Below are 19,514 nucleotides of genomic sequence, written 5' to 3' on the forward strand. Positions count from 1 at the left end.
ACCCAATACAGAAGCCACAGTGTTATTTACCACAGTTTAAAGACTTTCCTTCTCCACTTCAGGGCATAAAATAATAATACACTAGGAAAGAGACTGCAAGTTATATTGTTTTTTATACTCCTTCTTTGGAGAACATGCTGTATGGGCTGCAAAGAAGGAAGATTAGTCAGGTACTTCAAATGTGACATCTCAAAGACAGTAAAATAAAAAGAACTAATTGATAACAAAAGCAAGACCATCCATGATTTTATTATGAAAACACCCAGCAACTGTATTTAACACAAAACCAGTAACTCTTATTTTTCTTTCAGTGTACACACTCATTATTATCCCATTTAATTTACAGAAGGGCTATGTAAAATGAAATTAAAATTAGAGAGGAAACAAAAGGGAAGTTGAGGCATAGAATTTTCTTAGCAAGCAATGATCACAGGAGACAGCAAAGACTGAACAGGGATTCAACAGGAGTGACCCCTAGAGATAAAGGTACACAGTAACTTTTTCCTTACCCATTAGATTTGCCATGGGGTGGTGTGTTTTTTTTTTTTTTGTTTTTGCAAAACAGTTTAGACTATCACAGTATACAGGAAAACTAAATGGCAAAGAACATTTCACACGCGCACACCACGTTTAGCCTTGCTACTGGTCCAGGACACAAAACTTCAGTTAACATTCAATTTCCTCTCTCTCATTCATTGATAAACTATATAGGATTACACTGTACATGGAGTTAAAATTACAAAAATGTCATATTTACAAAATCTGTACACATAGTAAAACTCACAAAATCGTCAACTATGTATCACAAGTTGCGACACCAAAATATTAAAAAATTGATAAAATTATACATTTCTCTTGTCCATTTTTAAAAAGGGTTCAATATTTCAAAGACAGACCATCTATTTCCTCCAAATAAGACTGGTAAGAGAACTAGAAACCTAAAATATCCTCCTGGGATAAAATGTCACGAGCAGCATCTCCCAACTAGAAAGAAGCCTATATCCTGTCTGCTGGGGCGGGGTGTGCAGTTAGCATATATGTACAGAAATGGTGAAACTACAATAAAGGATGTTTTTGGCTAAACCTTTGGCATAAATTAAAGTCATACATCAAAAGTTACAGAAAAGGTTTTCCTGGTGATGGCAGAGCTCAGGAATTTCTTTCTGAGATACCATTATATACAGCTGTTCTTCCTCTAAGGAAACAGAATAGGAATAAAGTATTTTGGAACAGGCGACACTTTCTTCATTAATTTTTTTCCCTAGTATGAAAAATTGTATTAAATCTTTTCACTAAAACATAATTCAATCATAGAAATAAACTCTTCCAGAATTTATTGTTATTGTTTCTGAAACTCCATATGAAAAAGAATTAGTAAACCAGACATGGGGAAAAAAAATTGTTTCAGCATATCAAGTACATATTAGTGGAGGAAGGTGGATAAATTTGATCTACTGTATAAATAAGCTTTATGCGCAGCATACATTAAATAACCATCACCCCACTTACACCCAGTACACAGATGCTCCTCAGTAAAGATAAAACGCTTATCAAGTAATTAAAGTGTATGTAGTGCAAATATTACAACCAAGTATTATGCACATGCTACTTGCTTGGTTTAAAGTTAGACAAAGATGTGGTGCCTGAAATCATGGACATATATACATCCCTGTCACACTTGGTACAATGTCCTAAGTCACAGAAATACCAATGTGTTTATAGATACATACACATGTTTTCTTAAAATGTGACCACCACATCAATACAATAACACAAACATTAAAATCAATACCTGCTTCCAGATGCTCCAAGGCTCAGAAAGTTTGTGCTTTTAACTCTTGCATTCATTACGTGCCCTTCTTCCATTTCCCCCTTCTGCCAGCTGAGAAGAGGGGACAGTCTCTTTGGGTCTGTGCTGCATAGGATGAGGGCAATGGAGAGGAATAAATGATGGCACAGGCACCTAAACTGCTTTCCTTCATCAACAGTTCCATGCCCCATGATGAATGGTTGAATTTCTCCTTCATACCATTCCTGGGTGGAAAGGCTTATTGAAAAAAACTAAATCATAACATGCTTTCCATATTATAAGAAGTGGCAGCAAATCAAGGCATGCTGTACTAATTTCGTAGCATTGAGATTAGCTGACTTTGTAGGGGATGCTCACTGGGGAAGGTCCGATGTTCTCAACTGGCTGCTGGGCTGTGCTGGGCCGTACAGAGTAACAGAAGCTATGTGATTATTCTGCATCACCTGCAAAAGGACAGCAGGGAAAAAGGGAATTTAGAAGAAGAATTACACACCAAACAAACTCTAAAGAGTGAAAATAGTGAATATGGAACTGATTTAAAATCTGTCGGGGGGGGGGGGGGAGAAATCCAAACAACAAAAGAAAGCAACAAGCTCTTGGCTAGTTCCTAAAAATGGTCAAATGGTCTCTAGATCTAAACATGCCCCACCACTCCTCAGAGCAGAGTGCATTCATCTCCTGCTAGAACGAGTTCCAGGTGCCAAACTTGAAGTTCTAGCTTTAACATGCAAATATACAACCTCAGAGAAGAGACTGAGAAGTTGCCTGTCTCTGTCAGTAAACTCAAAAAAAAAAAAAAAAAAAGGGTGGGGTGGGGTTCTCCTAACCTCAAAGATCATTCGTTGCAGTCCAAAGCAAAAGGTTGAGCCAAACGGGTTAGTGTTGTTTGGAGACGATGACCTGAACAGAAAAGAGGGAGGGGAATAAAGATGGAAGTATGAGGATTGGGAATGTTTTAGGGATGAATAACCACTCAGTGATAGGGGGTAAATTACAGCATCTTTATCATGGCTTTCACCAAAAGAAAATAAATCTACGTTATGCAATACCACTGCTAGACTCCTAAGTGAGCCAGAGGATACCTCTGCTTCATGTCACAGAGCCATTATTAATACTCAGGGAGAAAGTAATCAACAAGTTAATAATGACCTCAACAGGAATACTCTCTTTCACTTAACTTGAACAGGAAGAACCCTGAAAATAAACAGATCCATAGGAAGAGAGAAGCACCATGTAACTTACTATAAATTATTTTTGTGCAAGATCCTTTGCCACTCTTAAATCTACTTTGTCTCAGCCTCTACCATATGTATCTACTATATGCTGTGTATTAATCCACTTGTTTTATCATGTTAATTAAATTACCCTGTAAGATGCTGAAATAAAATAATCCAAATTTTATTAAACAGTGCTTTTCAAGATTAATGTATCTTAGACATATATATGACAATGGCAGACTCCATGGATGACTGCAATGGATTTTAGATTAGAGCCAAATTTCCCCCCCCCCCCAATATTTATCTTTTGACCTTTCTTTTAACTGGTCAGTTCCTCAGATTGCATGTCTGAGACATCTGAGATGTGCTCAGTAAAGCAAACTCTGGTTGAACTGCTCTCTACACCACAGATGAAAAATAGAAAGGCTCTAGGTAATCACTATTTGACCTCAGCTTTATTTCACATAGCTTCTGCTCTAACAATCTCACTGGCATAAAACAAGAATAAAAAGGAACAAAGAGCACAATGATTTAGGGGAAAAAAGGGGGAAAAAACACCCCCAAAAATCAAAGTCATATGGAAGCCTTTTGAAAATACCTTGTTTACTGTATCTGAAATTGTTGCAGTATTTTCACAGTACCCATGACTTACACTTGTCCTGAGATAAATCATAGTTTCATATCATAGAATGGTAACTCTGCAAACAGATAATGCCTATTTAACGCAAGACCCAGCTCAATCTCTGTAGAAACACAGCAAACGTAAGGACTATTCCATCATCAGTCAGCCCAAAGGAACTGTAGAACAACCATATATGTTCATAAAAGCAAAGCTTCTTCAGACAGACTGCTCTCATATATACAACACACTGCTGCAGGATGTCACATTGTTGAAATGCAAGTGACTAGCGTAAAAAATAATAATATAAAAAAAATCTATTTATTACACAAGAATATACTGCTTAGCTCTTCTCTGGATTTTACAGTTCAAGGAATGTTGAAAAAGTTTTTCATTCTGCATGTCACTATTTCCTCTGAGAGCAGCTATCTAGTCTTGTTAGTGGCCAAAAAGCCTGAAACTTTAACAGCAAAGCAGCCAAAAAGTAACTAGTGCAATAAACACTCTGCCTAAACTCATCCTCTGTTATTAGCTCAATCCCTGCCAAGCAGAGATCTTTACCTGTGAAGTACCACTGGCTTCTCTACAGGGTGCCCCAGAAGATCCTGAATACTGTCCCACTGTAAATATATGAAAGACTTTGTGTTAAAATGAGACACAGAAAAAACTCTTTTGATCCAGGAAAAGTGTCATACATGTTTGTCCATGGCATGCTCATTTGCCAAATAACATAGAGGTTTTATTTACTTAATTATTTTGCGACTGGAGCCGTACTCATAGTGGAAACTATCCATTACTAGGAAATCCTCTCAGGGTTTATTTTCTTTTTTTGTCTCAAAACAGTTTTGAATTTGAATCTATGTGTCTTATGGGCAAAATGTAGCTGTAAAGTCTTGTAGCATTTCAGGAACATCTCAGAGAACAAAGCAGCTGTGGGAAACTTTAACAAAATATCCTCTCACATACCTTTGCAGAAGGAAAAATAGCATCACTGCTACCTCTCCCGAAAGTCTTTCCTTGATTTAAGTGACAAGTTCGGAAGAGGAAAGCACTATTTAACAATTGGGAATGTCCAGCAGTTTTCATGACTCTAATCCGACTTAATAAGCTGCAGTTTCACACACAAGACTGAAATAAGTCAAAGCATTGACGAGTGTAAGTACTTCAAATCAAAAAGCAAAGAATGGCTGCTTCAAGCTTGCTGACTCCAATTCTTTCTTCCCAGTATGGGACCCAAAATTCACCAAGGAAAGCCTTCATTTGGCACCTTAGGAGCTAGGAGAGGAGCACTGACTCTGGCTGAATGTTAGCTGTAGAGATTCTGCCTAACAGTTTTTGAGAAGTTTTTCAACTTGATGTAGCTCTCAAAGATGCAACAGCAACTGCCCAATGGGGAGGTTCATTTAGGTGGTAAGGCTGTGCAGTCTTCAAGGAGTCCACTGTCATCAGGAGGTGTCACACCTGCAGTGACATTTCTGTAAGGCCTGCTGCTGCCTGAGAAACATCCCATTACTGGCACCCTTCAGAAAAAAGTCGAAGGCACTGGACCCTCTTGTTAAATAATACATGTCTTCTATAACTACATTAAACAGAAAAGCTCTGTGAAAATTCTGTTTAAAAATATCTTTTCCAGCTAACATTCATCCAGCACTGCTATTGCTTTCTCATATCATTTATTCTACTGTTTTATTTCTACCTGCAGCTAGCTTAAAATGCAAAGCATGCAATGTAGTAATTTAGTTTACTTGAAGTGTGCTATTACAAATGCTTTGAATCCTTAACAAAACTTTTGGCCTTCAACTTTTTTATTTTAAAACAACATTATACAACCACTATTATTCCTTCAAAGTACATTTTAAATTCAGCATAGATCATGTAGATGGTTTAAGAAGGAAAGCACTGTTTTGCACAGACTTACCTTGCTGTATGCTGTACATGTTTCTGTCTGTGAATCAGCACTATCTATGAAAGAAAAACATAAAAACCTTTACAGTTTGTGCTTGAAGAGTCTCCTGTATAATCCTTTATTTTGGGAGATTAGTTCAGATAGCAGGAGACATACAAGCATTAGATCTCTACATATACAAATTTACCAGCATTTACTAGCAACCAGAATTGTCAACAACATTGATTAAATGCCAGTTAAGGTGATTATACAAACCTGCTATTTATAACAAGTTCCAAGTTCTAACAATTTATATGTTTAAGATGTAATCTTACATAGAAGAATGCCATTGTAAAAGAAACTGTCACAGAATAGTTTGGGTTGGAAGGGACCTTAAAGCTCATCTAGTTCCAATCTCCTGCCATGGGCAGGGACACCTTCCACTAGGCCAGGCTGCTCCAAGCCCCATCCAACCAAGCCTTGAACACTGCCATGGATGAGGCTGCCACAGCTTCTCTAGGGAGCCTGTGCCAGTGTCTCACCACCTTCATAGTGAAGAATATCTTCCTATTAGCGACTCTCAATCTCCCCTCTTTCAGTTTAAAGCCATTCCCCCTTGTCCTGGCCCTACAGGCCTTTGTCAAAAGTCCCTCCCAGATTTCTTGTTGGTCCCTTTAGGCACTGGAAGCTGCTCTAAGGTCTTCCAGAGCCTTCTCCAGGCTGAACAAGACCAGCTCTCTCAGCCTGTCTTCAGAGCAGCAGCACTTGGAGCATCTCCGTGGCCTCCTCTGGACTCACTCCAACAGCTCCACATCCCTCTTTTGTTGCCCCAGAGCTGGATGTAGGACTAGAGGGGGGACCTCCCCAGAGCACAGTAAAGGGGAAGAATCACCTCCATTGACCTGCTGCTCATGCTGCTGGGGATGCAGCCCAGCACACAGGGCGTTTCTGGGCTGCAAGCGCACACTGATGGGTCATGGGGAGCTTCTCATCAACCAACACCCTCAAGTCCTTCTCAGGGCTGCTCTCAATCCATTCTCTGCCCAGCCTGTAGTTGTGCTTGGGATTGCAAACTACATCTCTTTGCACTAAGTTAACATGCCTAGCACAACCACTCACTGAAACCACTCCATCACACTTGGAAGGGAAGCTGGCTAAAACTGACAGCTGGAGACTCAGGAGCTGGCAAGGCCTGGAATCAGCTGAAACACCGCTCTTGCAAAAACATAGTTTACTTATTAAATAATAAAAAAAATGCTGCAAGCAAGGACAGCATTGCATTTAAGCTTAAAGTCTTAAAAAGAAATTGTTTGCTGATGGTTTCAAGTACTGTTTTATACATACATTTGGGGACTTCTGAATACTGAGAGCAACTTCCTGAAGCAGTAGAAATGGACCTAGACACTGAAGTCAACATAGCAAATGGCCTTTAATTTGATAGAAAGCTCCTCTGTATTTTCCACCTGTTAAATAAACATGCTGTCTTTATGCTGAAAGAGTCAAGTGTCTGTGCAACTTGAACTCCAGTTGTCATTTTCTTGTCTGGTTGAAATACACAGAAGGGAGTTAATAAGGCTGCATCAGGCACTGCCACCAGAGGGAAGAAGATGGGTTCTTCATAAATTTTATAACATTTGTTTACAACCTGTTACATGTCCTGAATATAAGGTAAAAACTAAAAAGGTGAGGGTAAAAAAAAAACAAACAAAAAAAAAACCAAAAAAAAAAAAAAAAAAACCCAAACACATTTAGAAGAGATTCATGGTACTATTTGAGGTGAATAAAAATAAAAATAATTAAAAAAAAAAAGGCAGAAATTAATGCCTTTGAAGTACTGCACAATGACCTAAAGGAAAACAATGTAAAAAGTGAGAACTTTCATGTTTATTCTCTTGGGCGAAGTACAAATCAACTTTCATACAAGCTTGTATATAGAGACATTGTTTTTCCAGGTTTCTTTCCTCTACATGCTCAAACTGCTGTTGACAGCCACAGGAGAATTGCACTTTACACAGGGAAGTGCTTTCAGTGAAAACCAGTCAGAATGAGGAGACCATTCCTGGCCAAATCTACCCAGCAGCCAGTATTCCCTGGATAATCAAAATACTCACTTTTCCAGTACACCAGTTAATTCTACACTGAAAGAAGTCTACTGTGATCACTACAATCTTCAAACAAGGTTCCTCATGCTTTGTTGAGATCACTTACATACAGACAGCTGGGCATATCTTAGTATCTTGTGGAATCAGCACTACTAATTATATATATGCTTTTCAAAGTAAAGATTTTAAAGTGAACACAACAGACATTCTCTATAGCACAGAGAGCCAACATATTCTGGATGTTTGTTCTCATTCCCAGCTAAACCAGTTTATATTTGTAATGGATGGGAACCTATCTGAGAGTTGATTCCCTCTCATGACTGAGAATCATAACAAAGGATGTTGTTTGCCACAGTGTATTCAGCAGAGTATGTATATTTATGCTCACTATGAATCTTTGTCAGAAAGAGGCAGGAAAGCATAGGTGTGCAGCTATTCTATGACCTTCATACTTGGCTGCACTGGGGCGCCTGGCCAGCACTCTCAGAGTGGACAACGGTGAGATCATGAGAAACTGCACAGTCCCACAAGTAAACAATCAGAGATCTAGCATAAAGCTGGTTGTTTTCCTAAGGGTATAAAACCTTAGGCCCTCTTGTGGCCATGAGAGAAGCCTCACCTATGGGTGGACGCACCGTGTAGGAATTTTCTCAATTACCTGAGACTCCTGGCATCGGCTGCAACGGGGCTTCCCAGCTGGAAGTGTAGGCCTGGATTATGATTCAGTGGTAATTGGTGATGTATTTTTTCTTAATCTCTGTTCTTTCTATATGGTAATGATTTAATACATTTCTAACTGTCTCCAGTACTTTACTTATATCTCTGATTTGCTTTATTGTGCTTATTCATTATATATAGAGATATTTACCTAATTCACATTAGTGTGCTTGCTTTAGAGTGCTTATTGGCTTTAGTGTGCTTATTTCATAAACTCTGCATATTATACAGCTAGTGTGTGGTCACTTTGTGGCATACCCTGTCTGTCAGAAGAACAATATTCATTATCATGAATAAGCCTTTCAAGAGCAAGCTCAGCATTAGGAAGTTCACCTGTGGACTGGACAGACCAGCTCAGACTAACACTGCCTTACAGTTTTTGAGCCTCCAGGTACAAGGTAACTGATTTTAGCAGAGTGGCAGCATTACATAAAGTTAGTGACATTGCAGCCAAATATTTGGATGATCCAAGTAAACAAACAAGGTATTGTAAACAAAATCAGAGAACTGCTACCCTGTCCCCTGAAGTAGCTTTTTCACTTAAATAGAAACCTAACCCCAAAATTTCTCCTGTGTCTCAATGACTTCCACTGTTAGCATCCTCTGATAATGAAGGATGCATTAGAAATGACAAATGATCACACCTCCCCTTTGAGCATGTTGTGGCATGTGCCCCCTGAAGCAGGACAACAGATGAACTACTCACCTCCCTTAATGACTAGTGGAATCTTGAATTCACAGCGATGGTAACTAGAAAGTGCAAATCGTAAAGCTATTAGAAAACAGAAAAGCCAACATAAACTGCATAGCACAAACTTAGGGCTCTTAATCAGTTTAATGCACAAAAGTCACATGAAGAATAAAATGAAAGTGAGAATCTCAACACTAACAGATTAAAAAAAGTTCTCATTTCTATTTTCTACATCAAAAAAGCAGCAGCCTGAGAATGTCCTAACAATTTTCTAGACGACACAAAAGGTCCTTCAGCACAAATAACTCTGCTTTTAGACAGAGTGGATAGAGAAATACTCAGCTTAGAAACAATACTATATATTTCTGTCACTAACTGCTTAAATCAGACAGACAATCACTTATTCTTTAACTCATATTCCTCCTCTGAAGTTTACATTTACAATGTATTAAAAATATGTTCAGAAGCATGAGAGAACTTTAATTTTTTTTTTTTTAATGACTAGCTGAAATAATGTCAGGAAAAAACAGCAGCTTACCTACCAGTAAATGGACACTCTTGCTAATTCAAAGTTTGCCCCTAGCAAGAGAGTTTGCACATTCTAGTTGGACCAAGAACTACCTTACCTCATTTACTGCTTTAAGACACACTTGACAATATAAAGGCATTTAAAAGTTAAAATAAAATAAAAAGTGCTAATGAGGGCTGGAACCTCCACAAGTTACCAGATACACTAAAGACACTTGGGAAAAAATACTGGAATTCTATAAGGGGAACATAAAATTTCTTTTACGAGTGTTTTTAAAATACTCTTTAAGAGATCAATTCTTCACACTCACATGTTAAAGTTGTAATGACCAGGATAATTAGTATGCAGGACAAATTTCTTCACCTTGTGAGTGTTTGCATCAAAGAGAATATCCTGTCAAAGAATAAACAAAGACATGAAACAATTTGGATAGAGGAAGGTGGCTTTTCTCAAACTCACCTGAGATTAGTTACAATAGTACCTGTATACAGTGGTATGTATCTATCTCATTGGAACTGAATGAACAATGAAAAGTAGGTATTTGAAAACAAGACTATTTGTAAATTCAAACAAACACACATCTCCACAGCACTCAATCACAACTGCAGTTTCATTTGCTAATGTTGGCAAATATCCTAGGGAGGTCTTGTTTTTCTGCATGTTCTTTACAGTAATGTAGACTAAAGCAAAACATAAGGAGGGACATGAAGGTTGAACTTCATCCACAGCTCAACAAACTTTCACAACTGGTGTTATGGCAGACCCATCTCAGTTCTGTGGGACAGAGACATGGGTTTCAGAAACAACAACTAGTATACCTATGCATCAGGCATGGCAGAGGGAAGAAACCTAAGAGAATGCACAAGACGAAGAGCTCTCCATCCACATTACTGTTTGAATTAGCAAGTGCTAGAGAAAAGTCAGTGTTGGTTTTCATATCCAGAGATTCCTAAGGCAGCAATCAAGAGCTTTGCAGACTCTCATTTCCCACAGCCTTTAGCCTTCTGAAAGGATTCCTGTGTAACTAAATCAAAACTTTATATGAACATGCTTAGGGAAGCTTCCCACTCACCACTCCAAGTGTGCAATAATTGAAGAAGTAGTCATTGCACTTTGATGGGACCTGCTTATGGGGCGAGGGTGAATGGATTTTCATCTGCAAGAAACAAATTTTTCAGATGTATTTAATACCTCTCAGTTATATTTAACAGCTCTCACAAAGATGAATGCCATTAACAACATCCTTACAGTCAAACAAAATGCCATAATCTCACTTAAAGCCCTTGTTCTAATATGTAAGATATTGTGCTTCATGACAGGTCATCAGCTGCTTGCAGTAGCACAATGACACATTGGCTTTTCTCTTTATATATATGAAGTAAAAAGGTTGCTCAGACTGCTTTGTAAAATCATTAGGAAAGGATCAAAGTATATGCTGAAGCTTTTACATAAAATTTTAAAATTAAGCAGTACACACTTGCTAAGGCTCATTTGGATTCAAAAGTGCTCCAATTTTTAAACCAGTTAAAATGATGTGTGGCTTGAGTGTTGTTTTTTTGTTTGTTTGTTTGTGGGTTTTGTGGGGTTTTTTGTTTGGTTAGGGTTTTTTTGGTAGGGGTTTATTTTTTAATTTAAACAGATTTGCATCAAATTAGCTTAAAAAACTTTTCAATAAACAAGTTACACAACTGTTCATCCTAGTCTATTATACGTCAAGTGAAGCACTCATCATTTGTGCTGCATGGCAGTTTAACTTCACTGGCCTTGCAAAACACAGTCCCTGTGACTAAACTGAGACAGGGCTGAAGAGAGTCCTGCACCTGAATGACTTCCCTCACCTTATCTTCAGACTTGTAGAAGACTTTGTGGGGAGAACCCAAGGTGCTCAGCACATCCTGGCATGAATCACCGAAGTACACACAACGCTCAAATACCCGCATCTTGGCATCAGCTAAAACACCCGGGCCACAGCCTGAGGAATGGAAAACAACTCAAAATTCATCCTTCCTGATCAGAGAATACAGCAGCAAATCAATACCAAAAGCTTAGCATTCCTCTATTTATCACAAGCCAAACAGCTGCATTCTTTAGAAGACAGTGCCAAGCTACATTTAACCATTTATTTTTCAACAGGTTAAACATTTCTTATCAAAATGATGTATGTCATCATGTATATCTGTTGAACAGATCCCCATCTTAAGCTCCAGCTTCAGCAGTGTCGTGTCAAAACACAGAGCTTGCACCGGCTACTAAGGAGAAAAACGGCTACTGGTAAACCCAGGACAAGCAGTGCTACATTCCCTTCCTTGCCATTCACATGAAAATAACTCATTTCCTTAGCCTGTCTCAATTTGATCAGCTGGTTATTAGCAGTAAGTGTCAGGAATTATTTCTATCCCTAAAAATATTCAAATTCAGCAGCTAGAGATCCATATCCAGCTAAAAAAAAGTAAAGCCCATAAAGTGAAATTTCTCACCCATATAAACTGTATTGGAAAACATACATCCTTTACTCTGGATTCCCATAGCTTATTGAATCAATTGCAAATATGTTCCTATGCAAACAATGTTAAAAAGGGATCTTACTGAATAGCCATTACATAGATGAATTGCTGAATTATGTTACCAGATGTTAAGAAACTGAAAGATTTTAGTTTGTGATCCCATTTACTTTCAGGAATGCAGCATCCATCTTACATTTACAAGAATGCATGTACACATAGGCAGCAGTTACTGCAAAATACAGGATGGGGTCTAAAAACACACTTAGCTTTTCACACTATGCATTATTTATGTAGTTAGTTACCCAATGAAATAAATCAGAAAAATCCAGTGAAGTCATCCTTGATTTCTTAAGAAAGAGTTACTAAAAATTATCATACTTGCAGAGAAACTTGTTCTCGAACAGGCGTATAATATGCTTTACAAAAGAGTTTCTGCAAACTTTAGCAAGACAAGAACATGTCCAAATGTCCCGGGTTCAGCTGTAACAGTTATTTTTTTTCTCCTTCTTAGTAGCACTGGTACAGTGCTGTGTTTTTTACTTCAGTCTGAGAACAATGCTGATAACACACCGATGTTTTTAGCTGTTGCTAAGTAATGCTTACCCCAATGAAGGACTTTTCAGTCTCATGCTCTGCCAGGGAGGAGGGGCACAAGAAGCCGGGAGGGAGCATAGACAGAACACCAGACCCAAACTAACCAAAGGAGTATTCCATACCATAGCACATATATGCCCAGTATATAAACTGGGGGGAGTTACCCAGAAGGCCCGGATTGCTGCTCGGGTCAGGCTGGGTATCAGTCAGGGGTGGTGAGCAATTGTATTGTGCATCACTTGTGATACTGTTTTTTTTTCCCTTTCCCCTTTTAGTTTTATATTCTCTCCCCTTGTTATTTCTCTTATCATTATTATTATTAGTGGTAGTAGTAGTGGTTTTGTATTATACTTTAATTATTGGACTGTTCTTATCTCAACCTGTGGGATTTACATTCTTTTGATTCTCCTCCCCAGCAGGGGGGGGGAATGAGCTCTGTGGTTTTGAGTTACCAGCTAGGCTTAAACCATGACACCAGACTACCCCTCTGCAAGCTTTAGTCTGAACATTAGTGATATATTTTAATAATTATTTTATTGACATTTCCTTTAAGCTGCATCTATATTAACTGAACCTGACACTCTACCTTAGAAATGTCCGATTTCTCAAAATCATTTATATTAATATGATTTTATAGCTAACTCCTTCCCTAGTACACAAGGATATATGTTCCCTGTCCTAGGCAGCTCTCCATTTGCTTCTCTCTTTACAGAGGAAGATAAGTAACTTGAAAACATCTGCTCCATTGTAATTCATAATTTTTTATTGTTTAAATTTTCTCCTTTTTAACTTTTGCATATTTCAGAAGTACCCCAAGCATTTCAACAATATACATACAGTTAGTAGTCAGAACAGGTCAAAGCTGAGCCTGCTAATGAAAATTGGTAAAGACATCTAATTTTTTCTTAAAAACATTGTCAAGTCTCAAGCTCCGGTGACTGAACCTTTGACCTCCTTTGAGGTCATTATATCTTTCCCTAATTTCTGAGCACCCCCCACCTCTGAAAGCACACACAAGGAGAAGGTACTCATCAGCCTCTGTCATTTCTACTGCTGTCTCTCACAGCAAATGAAAACAGAATTGAATTTCAAGTGCAGTCAAGGCTGCAGCATTGATGTAGTCTTTTGTTCATATTTTTAAAAACCTTCCAGAATTAATCACAAAAATATCAACATCACACAGCTCACTGGAACCTCAGAAAATGCACATGTACATAAGAATCATAGAATAGTTAGGGTTGGAAAGGACCTTAAGATCATCTAATTCCAACCCCCCTGCCATGGGCAGGGACACCTCCCTCTAAACCATGTCACCCAAGGCTCTGTCCAACCTGGCCTTGAACACCGCCAGGGATGGAGGTTTCTTGATTTCTCACAATTTTTTTCAGTGATGTACTTGCATCTGTTTTATTCTACACATACACCTGGAGACAAATTCCATTTCTGCAAACAGACTCTAAGGACTCAGAACTACTGAGGACAGGGCTACAGTCCTCTGTGATTTCTCCAGGGCCAGGGAAACACAGCAGCAAGCAGATTCACCTTCACAGGGGTTTTATTGGGTTTTGTTTCAACAGATCAAAATAAGGTATGTAGAATACTTTGAAGTCACCTGTAAAATCATCACAAATAATTTATACAAGTTTATCCCTCTTTTCCTGAAGGAAGCAACCAATTCCATGTTCCAAGTGTCACCAATACCTGCAGTGAGTAGGTGAAGCCGTAAACCTGAGGGTCCAGTTCCATCTCTCAGAACATCAATGTTCTCAGCATACACATTACCAAGGAAACAGCTGAGAGGCATCAAGGGAGCCCTGAAAGCAATCATAATGAACATGCATAGGATTTGCTTAATCTTCAAATTTCCCATTAACAAGCTGGTACCAGTTCACTGGAACAAAGCATGCTAATTTTGACAAAGCTGCATTTAACTCAGGCTGAAGATTAAAAGATATATCAAACACAAGGGTCAGAAAGTCTGGGGGGAAAAAGGAGGAGAAACAAGACAGCACTCACATGCAGGACCTTTACTGTAGATGAAACAAACAGCAGGTTTTGAAGACTCCAGGAATTACAGAAACTGTATCCAGGCCTTTGGATATCTCCCTATGATGGCATGTCATCTCAGAATTCTCTCAGGGAAAATGGCAGTTGTACAGTTTTTAAGGATACCTACTCCTTGAACTAGGCAGCACTCCTTGAAGTGCAGCAGAAGAGCCTTCTCTGTTATGCTCTTGGGGAGGTACTCCATAGCCCAGAACATGAAACCAGCTTGTGCAGGTACACTACAAACAATTGTGCTGTTTTACTGGGAAAATTATGTTTTAATTTGATTACAATAATATTCGAGGAATTAATATCAGCCCTGGCATATTTCCATTGGAAGGGATGCTTTTTTGTATATTAGTTTGCATATGCTCTGCAAGTTTCACAGGAAGTAGTAAATGCTCCATCCCTGGCAGCATTCAAGGCCAGGTTGGACAGAGCCTTGGGCAACATGGTCTAGTGGAAGGTGTCCCTGCCCATGGCAGGGGGGTTGGAACTAGATGCTCTTAAGGTCCTTTCCAACCCAAACCATTCTGCAATTCTATGATTCTTATGTGAATTTCTCCTGTGTGTGAACAACTTGAGCTAAAAGTAAGGCTTTGAGCTCTCATACACACACATCCCAAAGCCCCATGTGACAATTAGTGCTTTCACTGAACCCAACATGCCACAGATGGGCAGAGACAACATTTTCCTGAAATACACTTATTTCTAATTAGGAGACAACATCTGCACAAACAAGATTCCCTCCCTTCTGAGCAGTAATCCAAGCATGTGTTAATCTATTCCTGGCATTAAAACACAACTGTGCCTGCAAAAAATACCACCTTATCAGTTTGGGTATTTATAAGCTGAAAGGAAGAACTTACAGAAGTCCTTTCAATTTTTCCTTGAGTAGGAAACCCCAGGAACAATGTTTTTAGAAAGAACAAAACATCAGATGTTTTCTATGGCATCATATTCTGTCTTCTTTTAAGCCATAATTTATTGTACATTAGCCATATTAAAATATAACTATTCCATTAGTAATAAGGCATGAAGATTAGTTTCCTCAGAACAGTAAATTCAGTCAGGTAACTGAAAATATATTTAATCTGTGGTAGATTAGGCATATGGCTTAAACCTGAAAATAAACTCTCTTGCTATACAAAAATAATAAAATGTGCAAGACCCCTGGTAGGACCCTTCCATGACATAAATAATGCCAATACACTACAAAATTACAGACTGTCTACACCAAGTTTGACTTGTCTAGGGAGAGGCAATTAGCATACAAACAAAACCTAGAGTAATGGCATAACCACACCTTTTACAAAACTCACTAGTTTCCTCCTTTACTTAATGAATTCATTCTCAGGTCAGTTGGATTAGCCTATGACAGCTGAGCCAAGCTGACTTTATAGCAACATAAATCAAACCAATTCAAACCAATTCAAAGGTTTGAAGACAATGTCTATGGAAGTTTGAAAGAGGTTGGTATCTAAAGGCGCTCTGCATGCTGCCAAATTCATAAAAGACCCAAGCTGAACTAAAAAAAGTATATGATTGTATTTAATATTCACAAAACCCTAAATAAATGAGGAAGAAAAAGCATATTCTAACTGATCAAAAAGGCACAACCAGCTGTACCTACTTGGTATCCTGCAGACTGTTTCCACTGTAGATGTACATGCGTTTCACAGTTGCACCATGTGGAATTTGCAGAGAGGCCAGGCCATGGGCAAAGTTAGGCTGTAGATATACAAAATCATTCTTGTTACGTGACATAGTAGACACTTGAGTTAAAATTTATAAATTACATTAGAAATACGGCATATGCTTAGCAATTAATCTAAGTCTGTAGCCAAAGAACAAGGGGAGAAAAACAACAATAAAACCCCCTCCTCGATGGTGTTTCTTCACATTGCACCACTCCTGGATTCTGAAGCTGGGGTGAAATGCTATGTTTATCCACCAAAAGGTGGCAGTATTCTGACAATTAGCCATGGTGTGTACTGAGAATTCAAGTTTGATTCAGTTTGATCACTGGCAACCAGCAATATAAAAGTATTTGTATCTATATGCTGCATTTAACTTCTAATAAATTTGCTATCTTAAAGGTAGAACTTTTTTTTGTCTCCCACTGCATTAATTTCAGCCTTTTAACATTTTTGCTGGTTTGAAAAATGCCTTTATCTGATGAACGGAGGCTCATTCATTAAATAGATTTTCTGCTCTTCTTATCACCACATTCTTACATGAACTGTTTTGATAGGGATTTTGAGTGTTCTCATCAAATCAAAAGTGAGCTAAGTCAGTCAGTTTTATTCTTCTAGTACATTAAGAGGCTATTTCCTTCAACTCTGAAGATTACAGGACCTTCTTCAAGACCATCAGCATATTTTGCTGGCATGGGACAGAAAAACTTTGTCACACACAGTCAACAAAACCAAGATGCACAATATGGAAACTATTATCCTGGTCTACTTTAGCAGGACATCACATAAAGTAAACACAAAAAGTTATTCTTAGAAAAAAACAAAAATTAACCCAGAGCAATGTCTTTCACTGGTTTAGGTGTTTAGAAGGGAATCTGCAGTATTTCACAAACCTAGAGATGCCCCAAGTTCAATCCTCAAAATACCCCAAAACATAAAAACCTCAAACACAACTTTCTAAAGTGGTCAGATGCAGCATTATTTTTTAACATACTTACGCTCTAGCAACAAAGAAATCTCTAGAGCCATGGGAGCGCCTGGGCCATATATACCTCATTTCTTAACTGAAACATTGTAAGTAGACTTTCATGTTCTCTTCACCTTCAGTTTGTTACTGGCTATATAAAAACCCCTAAGTTTTCTTCAGAGCTTTTTCATTTCCATAAGCAGAGGTTACACTGCTTTGCTAGTGAGCTTAGAACTGCTGTATGATCTTCTCTGAACTTACAAGATTTTGACATCTTCGAATTTAATTTTGCTCTTCAGTCTTTCCTAACGTTCCTACCTGAAAGGCTCCACAAATAGTCATTTTCCCTGTGGACTGTTCAATACTACTCTTTTCTAAACTATCCTATTTCTACCTATTTATAATCCTGAGGAGAATCTTGCCTTTCACTCTGTGCAAGCAACATTTTATTAACCTCATTTCATCAAGTGGATGAAAGACTTGAAAATGCATTATTATTTTCTCCGCTGTTCTGGCAGCTATGAAGAACTGTATCATCCCCAAGAAAACCATACTATCTTCCTCTCAAAGCATATTCACACCAAGCATTCTGTAACTATCCTTAATTATTTTCTCAGTTAATTGAACCACACATCAAAACAAGACATTCAGATGCAATGGCTAGAATTGATTCTTCACTACTGCTAAATAGTAACTTCCCCTGGTTACCTACCCCCTTGCTCTCTCACATGTTAAAATGCAACTACTGAAGTACCAGGCTGTAACATGAAATGTGTCATCATGTTGGTTGATTTCTCCCACTTTGTTTTGGCTCTTTATAGGTGCCTTATTATTTTAATACAATACAGCACGTGTTCTTTTTAACTGATGAGCCTAGATAATATAACTGAGAGCATTTCTATCCTCACACAAAAGCTATACATACATTTTTGTTAGCATAGGTGGAAATCACAGAAGACCTGTTCTTGTTTCCACTAGACAGTGATTTCCAAAGATTTCAGAGAATGCAGCAATACGTTCAATTATTCAGTAACTCATCTGAACATTTGGTGAATATACAAACAGGCATTACAAATAAAGCTCATTCATCTGGCTTTCTAAAAGCACTCCTGCTGAAGGACACTTAAGATGAAAATGTATTTTATGAACTACACCTTATTATAGTTGCACAATCGCTTTGATGAGATTTAAAACATCTGATAAAGAACAGCCTTCCAGTAGGTCGCTTAATATTTATGTATTTGCATAGACACTCTCATTTTTAGCAGGCTCCTTTCAACAACACAACTGCTAGTCCAAGTTCATGATGCAAGCAAAACATCTAAGCATATGCCTTCTGCTAAAAGGAAGAAAATTTTTAACTTCAAAATGATTACATAGCATGAATAAGAATACAACTGAGGAGTTAAATTCCTTCCAAATTACTGGCTTCTTTTGCTTGCAGGCAAGACACACAGTAGGTGATACTTTGCAAGTACTATAGAGGCAAAAAGACTATCCATTAACTAAGAAAGATTGCTGACCTCATACTTGGGAATTTCAGTCCAGGAGTCTAACTGAAAAGAAAACGACAGTCCTCTGAAATTGAGGTGAAAGAGCTGCTCAGCTGAATTATACACTAAAAAGGGAAAGAAAATAAGAACAGAGTTACAAAAAAACTAAGAATTCTCCAGATCCAACAGCACCTTCATCACCTCAATGAATTTACTATGTCTCAAAATGCAGGAGGAACACAATTACACATAACAATTAATAGTTTTGCTTTTTAATTGCAGTAGAAACATGGCAATAAGAGGAGAAACCTTACATTCATTAGAGTTGCTTAGGCAAGCCTGTAGGCACAAGCCTATCCCTAATGATACAATTAGACAATATGACACAATCAATTACAACTTAATATTCCTAAAGTAGTTTAAACAGCCACTGGAAGTGCAAAACAATTCTGTTCATTGTCATGTGAAACACTTGGACAATATTAACCAGAAAGTCCTTTAGACTGGTGTGCCCAGAGCACTGATAAATTCCATATTTAACACCCCTAGGAAGCAAGTTTCCAAGTGGGAGCTCACATGTACCTCCCTCCCACTCTTCCTGAGAAGCTCCTGCCTGCATGCCCCAGTTCAGCTATCCATGATC

At 38.2% G+C, this 19,514-nt stretch overlaps 1 protein-coding gene across 3 annotated transcripts in view; it reads right to left on the minus strand.

Annotated features, from left to right (window-relative positions):
* Positions 1-217: 217 nt before the first annotated feature.
* LOC136004300 (phagosome assembly factor 1-like) overlaps positions 218-19,514 on the minus strand; it is a 61,592-nt gene continuing 42,295 nt past the window's right edge. For all 3 annotated transcript variants that reach the window (XM_065660677.1, XM_065660678.1, XM_065660676.1), the window contains 11 exons: positions 18,902-18,996; positions 16,348-16,445; positions 14,370-14,482; positions 11,409-11,542; positions 10,643-10,726; positions 9,881-9,963; positions 9,057-9,100; positions 5,565-5,608; positions 4,208-4,266; positions 2,638-2,710; positions 218-2,253 (listed from right to left, as the gene is read on the minus strand). In XM_065660677.1, the coding sequence (XP_065516749.1) occupies positions 2,164-2,253; positions 2,638-2,710; positions 4,208-4,266; positions 5,565-5,608; positions 9,057-9,100; positions 9,881-9,963; positions 10,643-10,726; positions 11,409-11,542; positions 14,370-14,482; positions 16,348-16,445; positions 18,902-18,996 (917 nt within the window). In that variant the 3' untranslated portion in view covers positions 218-2,163. The remainder of the gene's footprint in view (positions 2,254-2,637; positions 2,711-4,207; positions 4,267-5,564; positions 5,609-9,056; positions 9,101-9,880; positions 9,964-10,642; positions 10,727-11,408; positions 11,543-14,369; positions 14,483-16,347; positions 16,446-18,901; positions 18,997-19,514) is intronic.

Source organism: Lathamus discolor, chromosome W (genome assembly GCF_037157495.1).
Source record: "Lathamus discolor isolate bLatDis1 chromosome W, bLatDis1.hap1, whole genome shotgun sequence".
NCBI classification, from domain to species: Eukaryota; Metazoa; Chordata; class Aves; order Psittaciformes; family Psittacidae; genus Lathamus; species Lathamus discolor.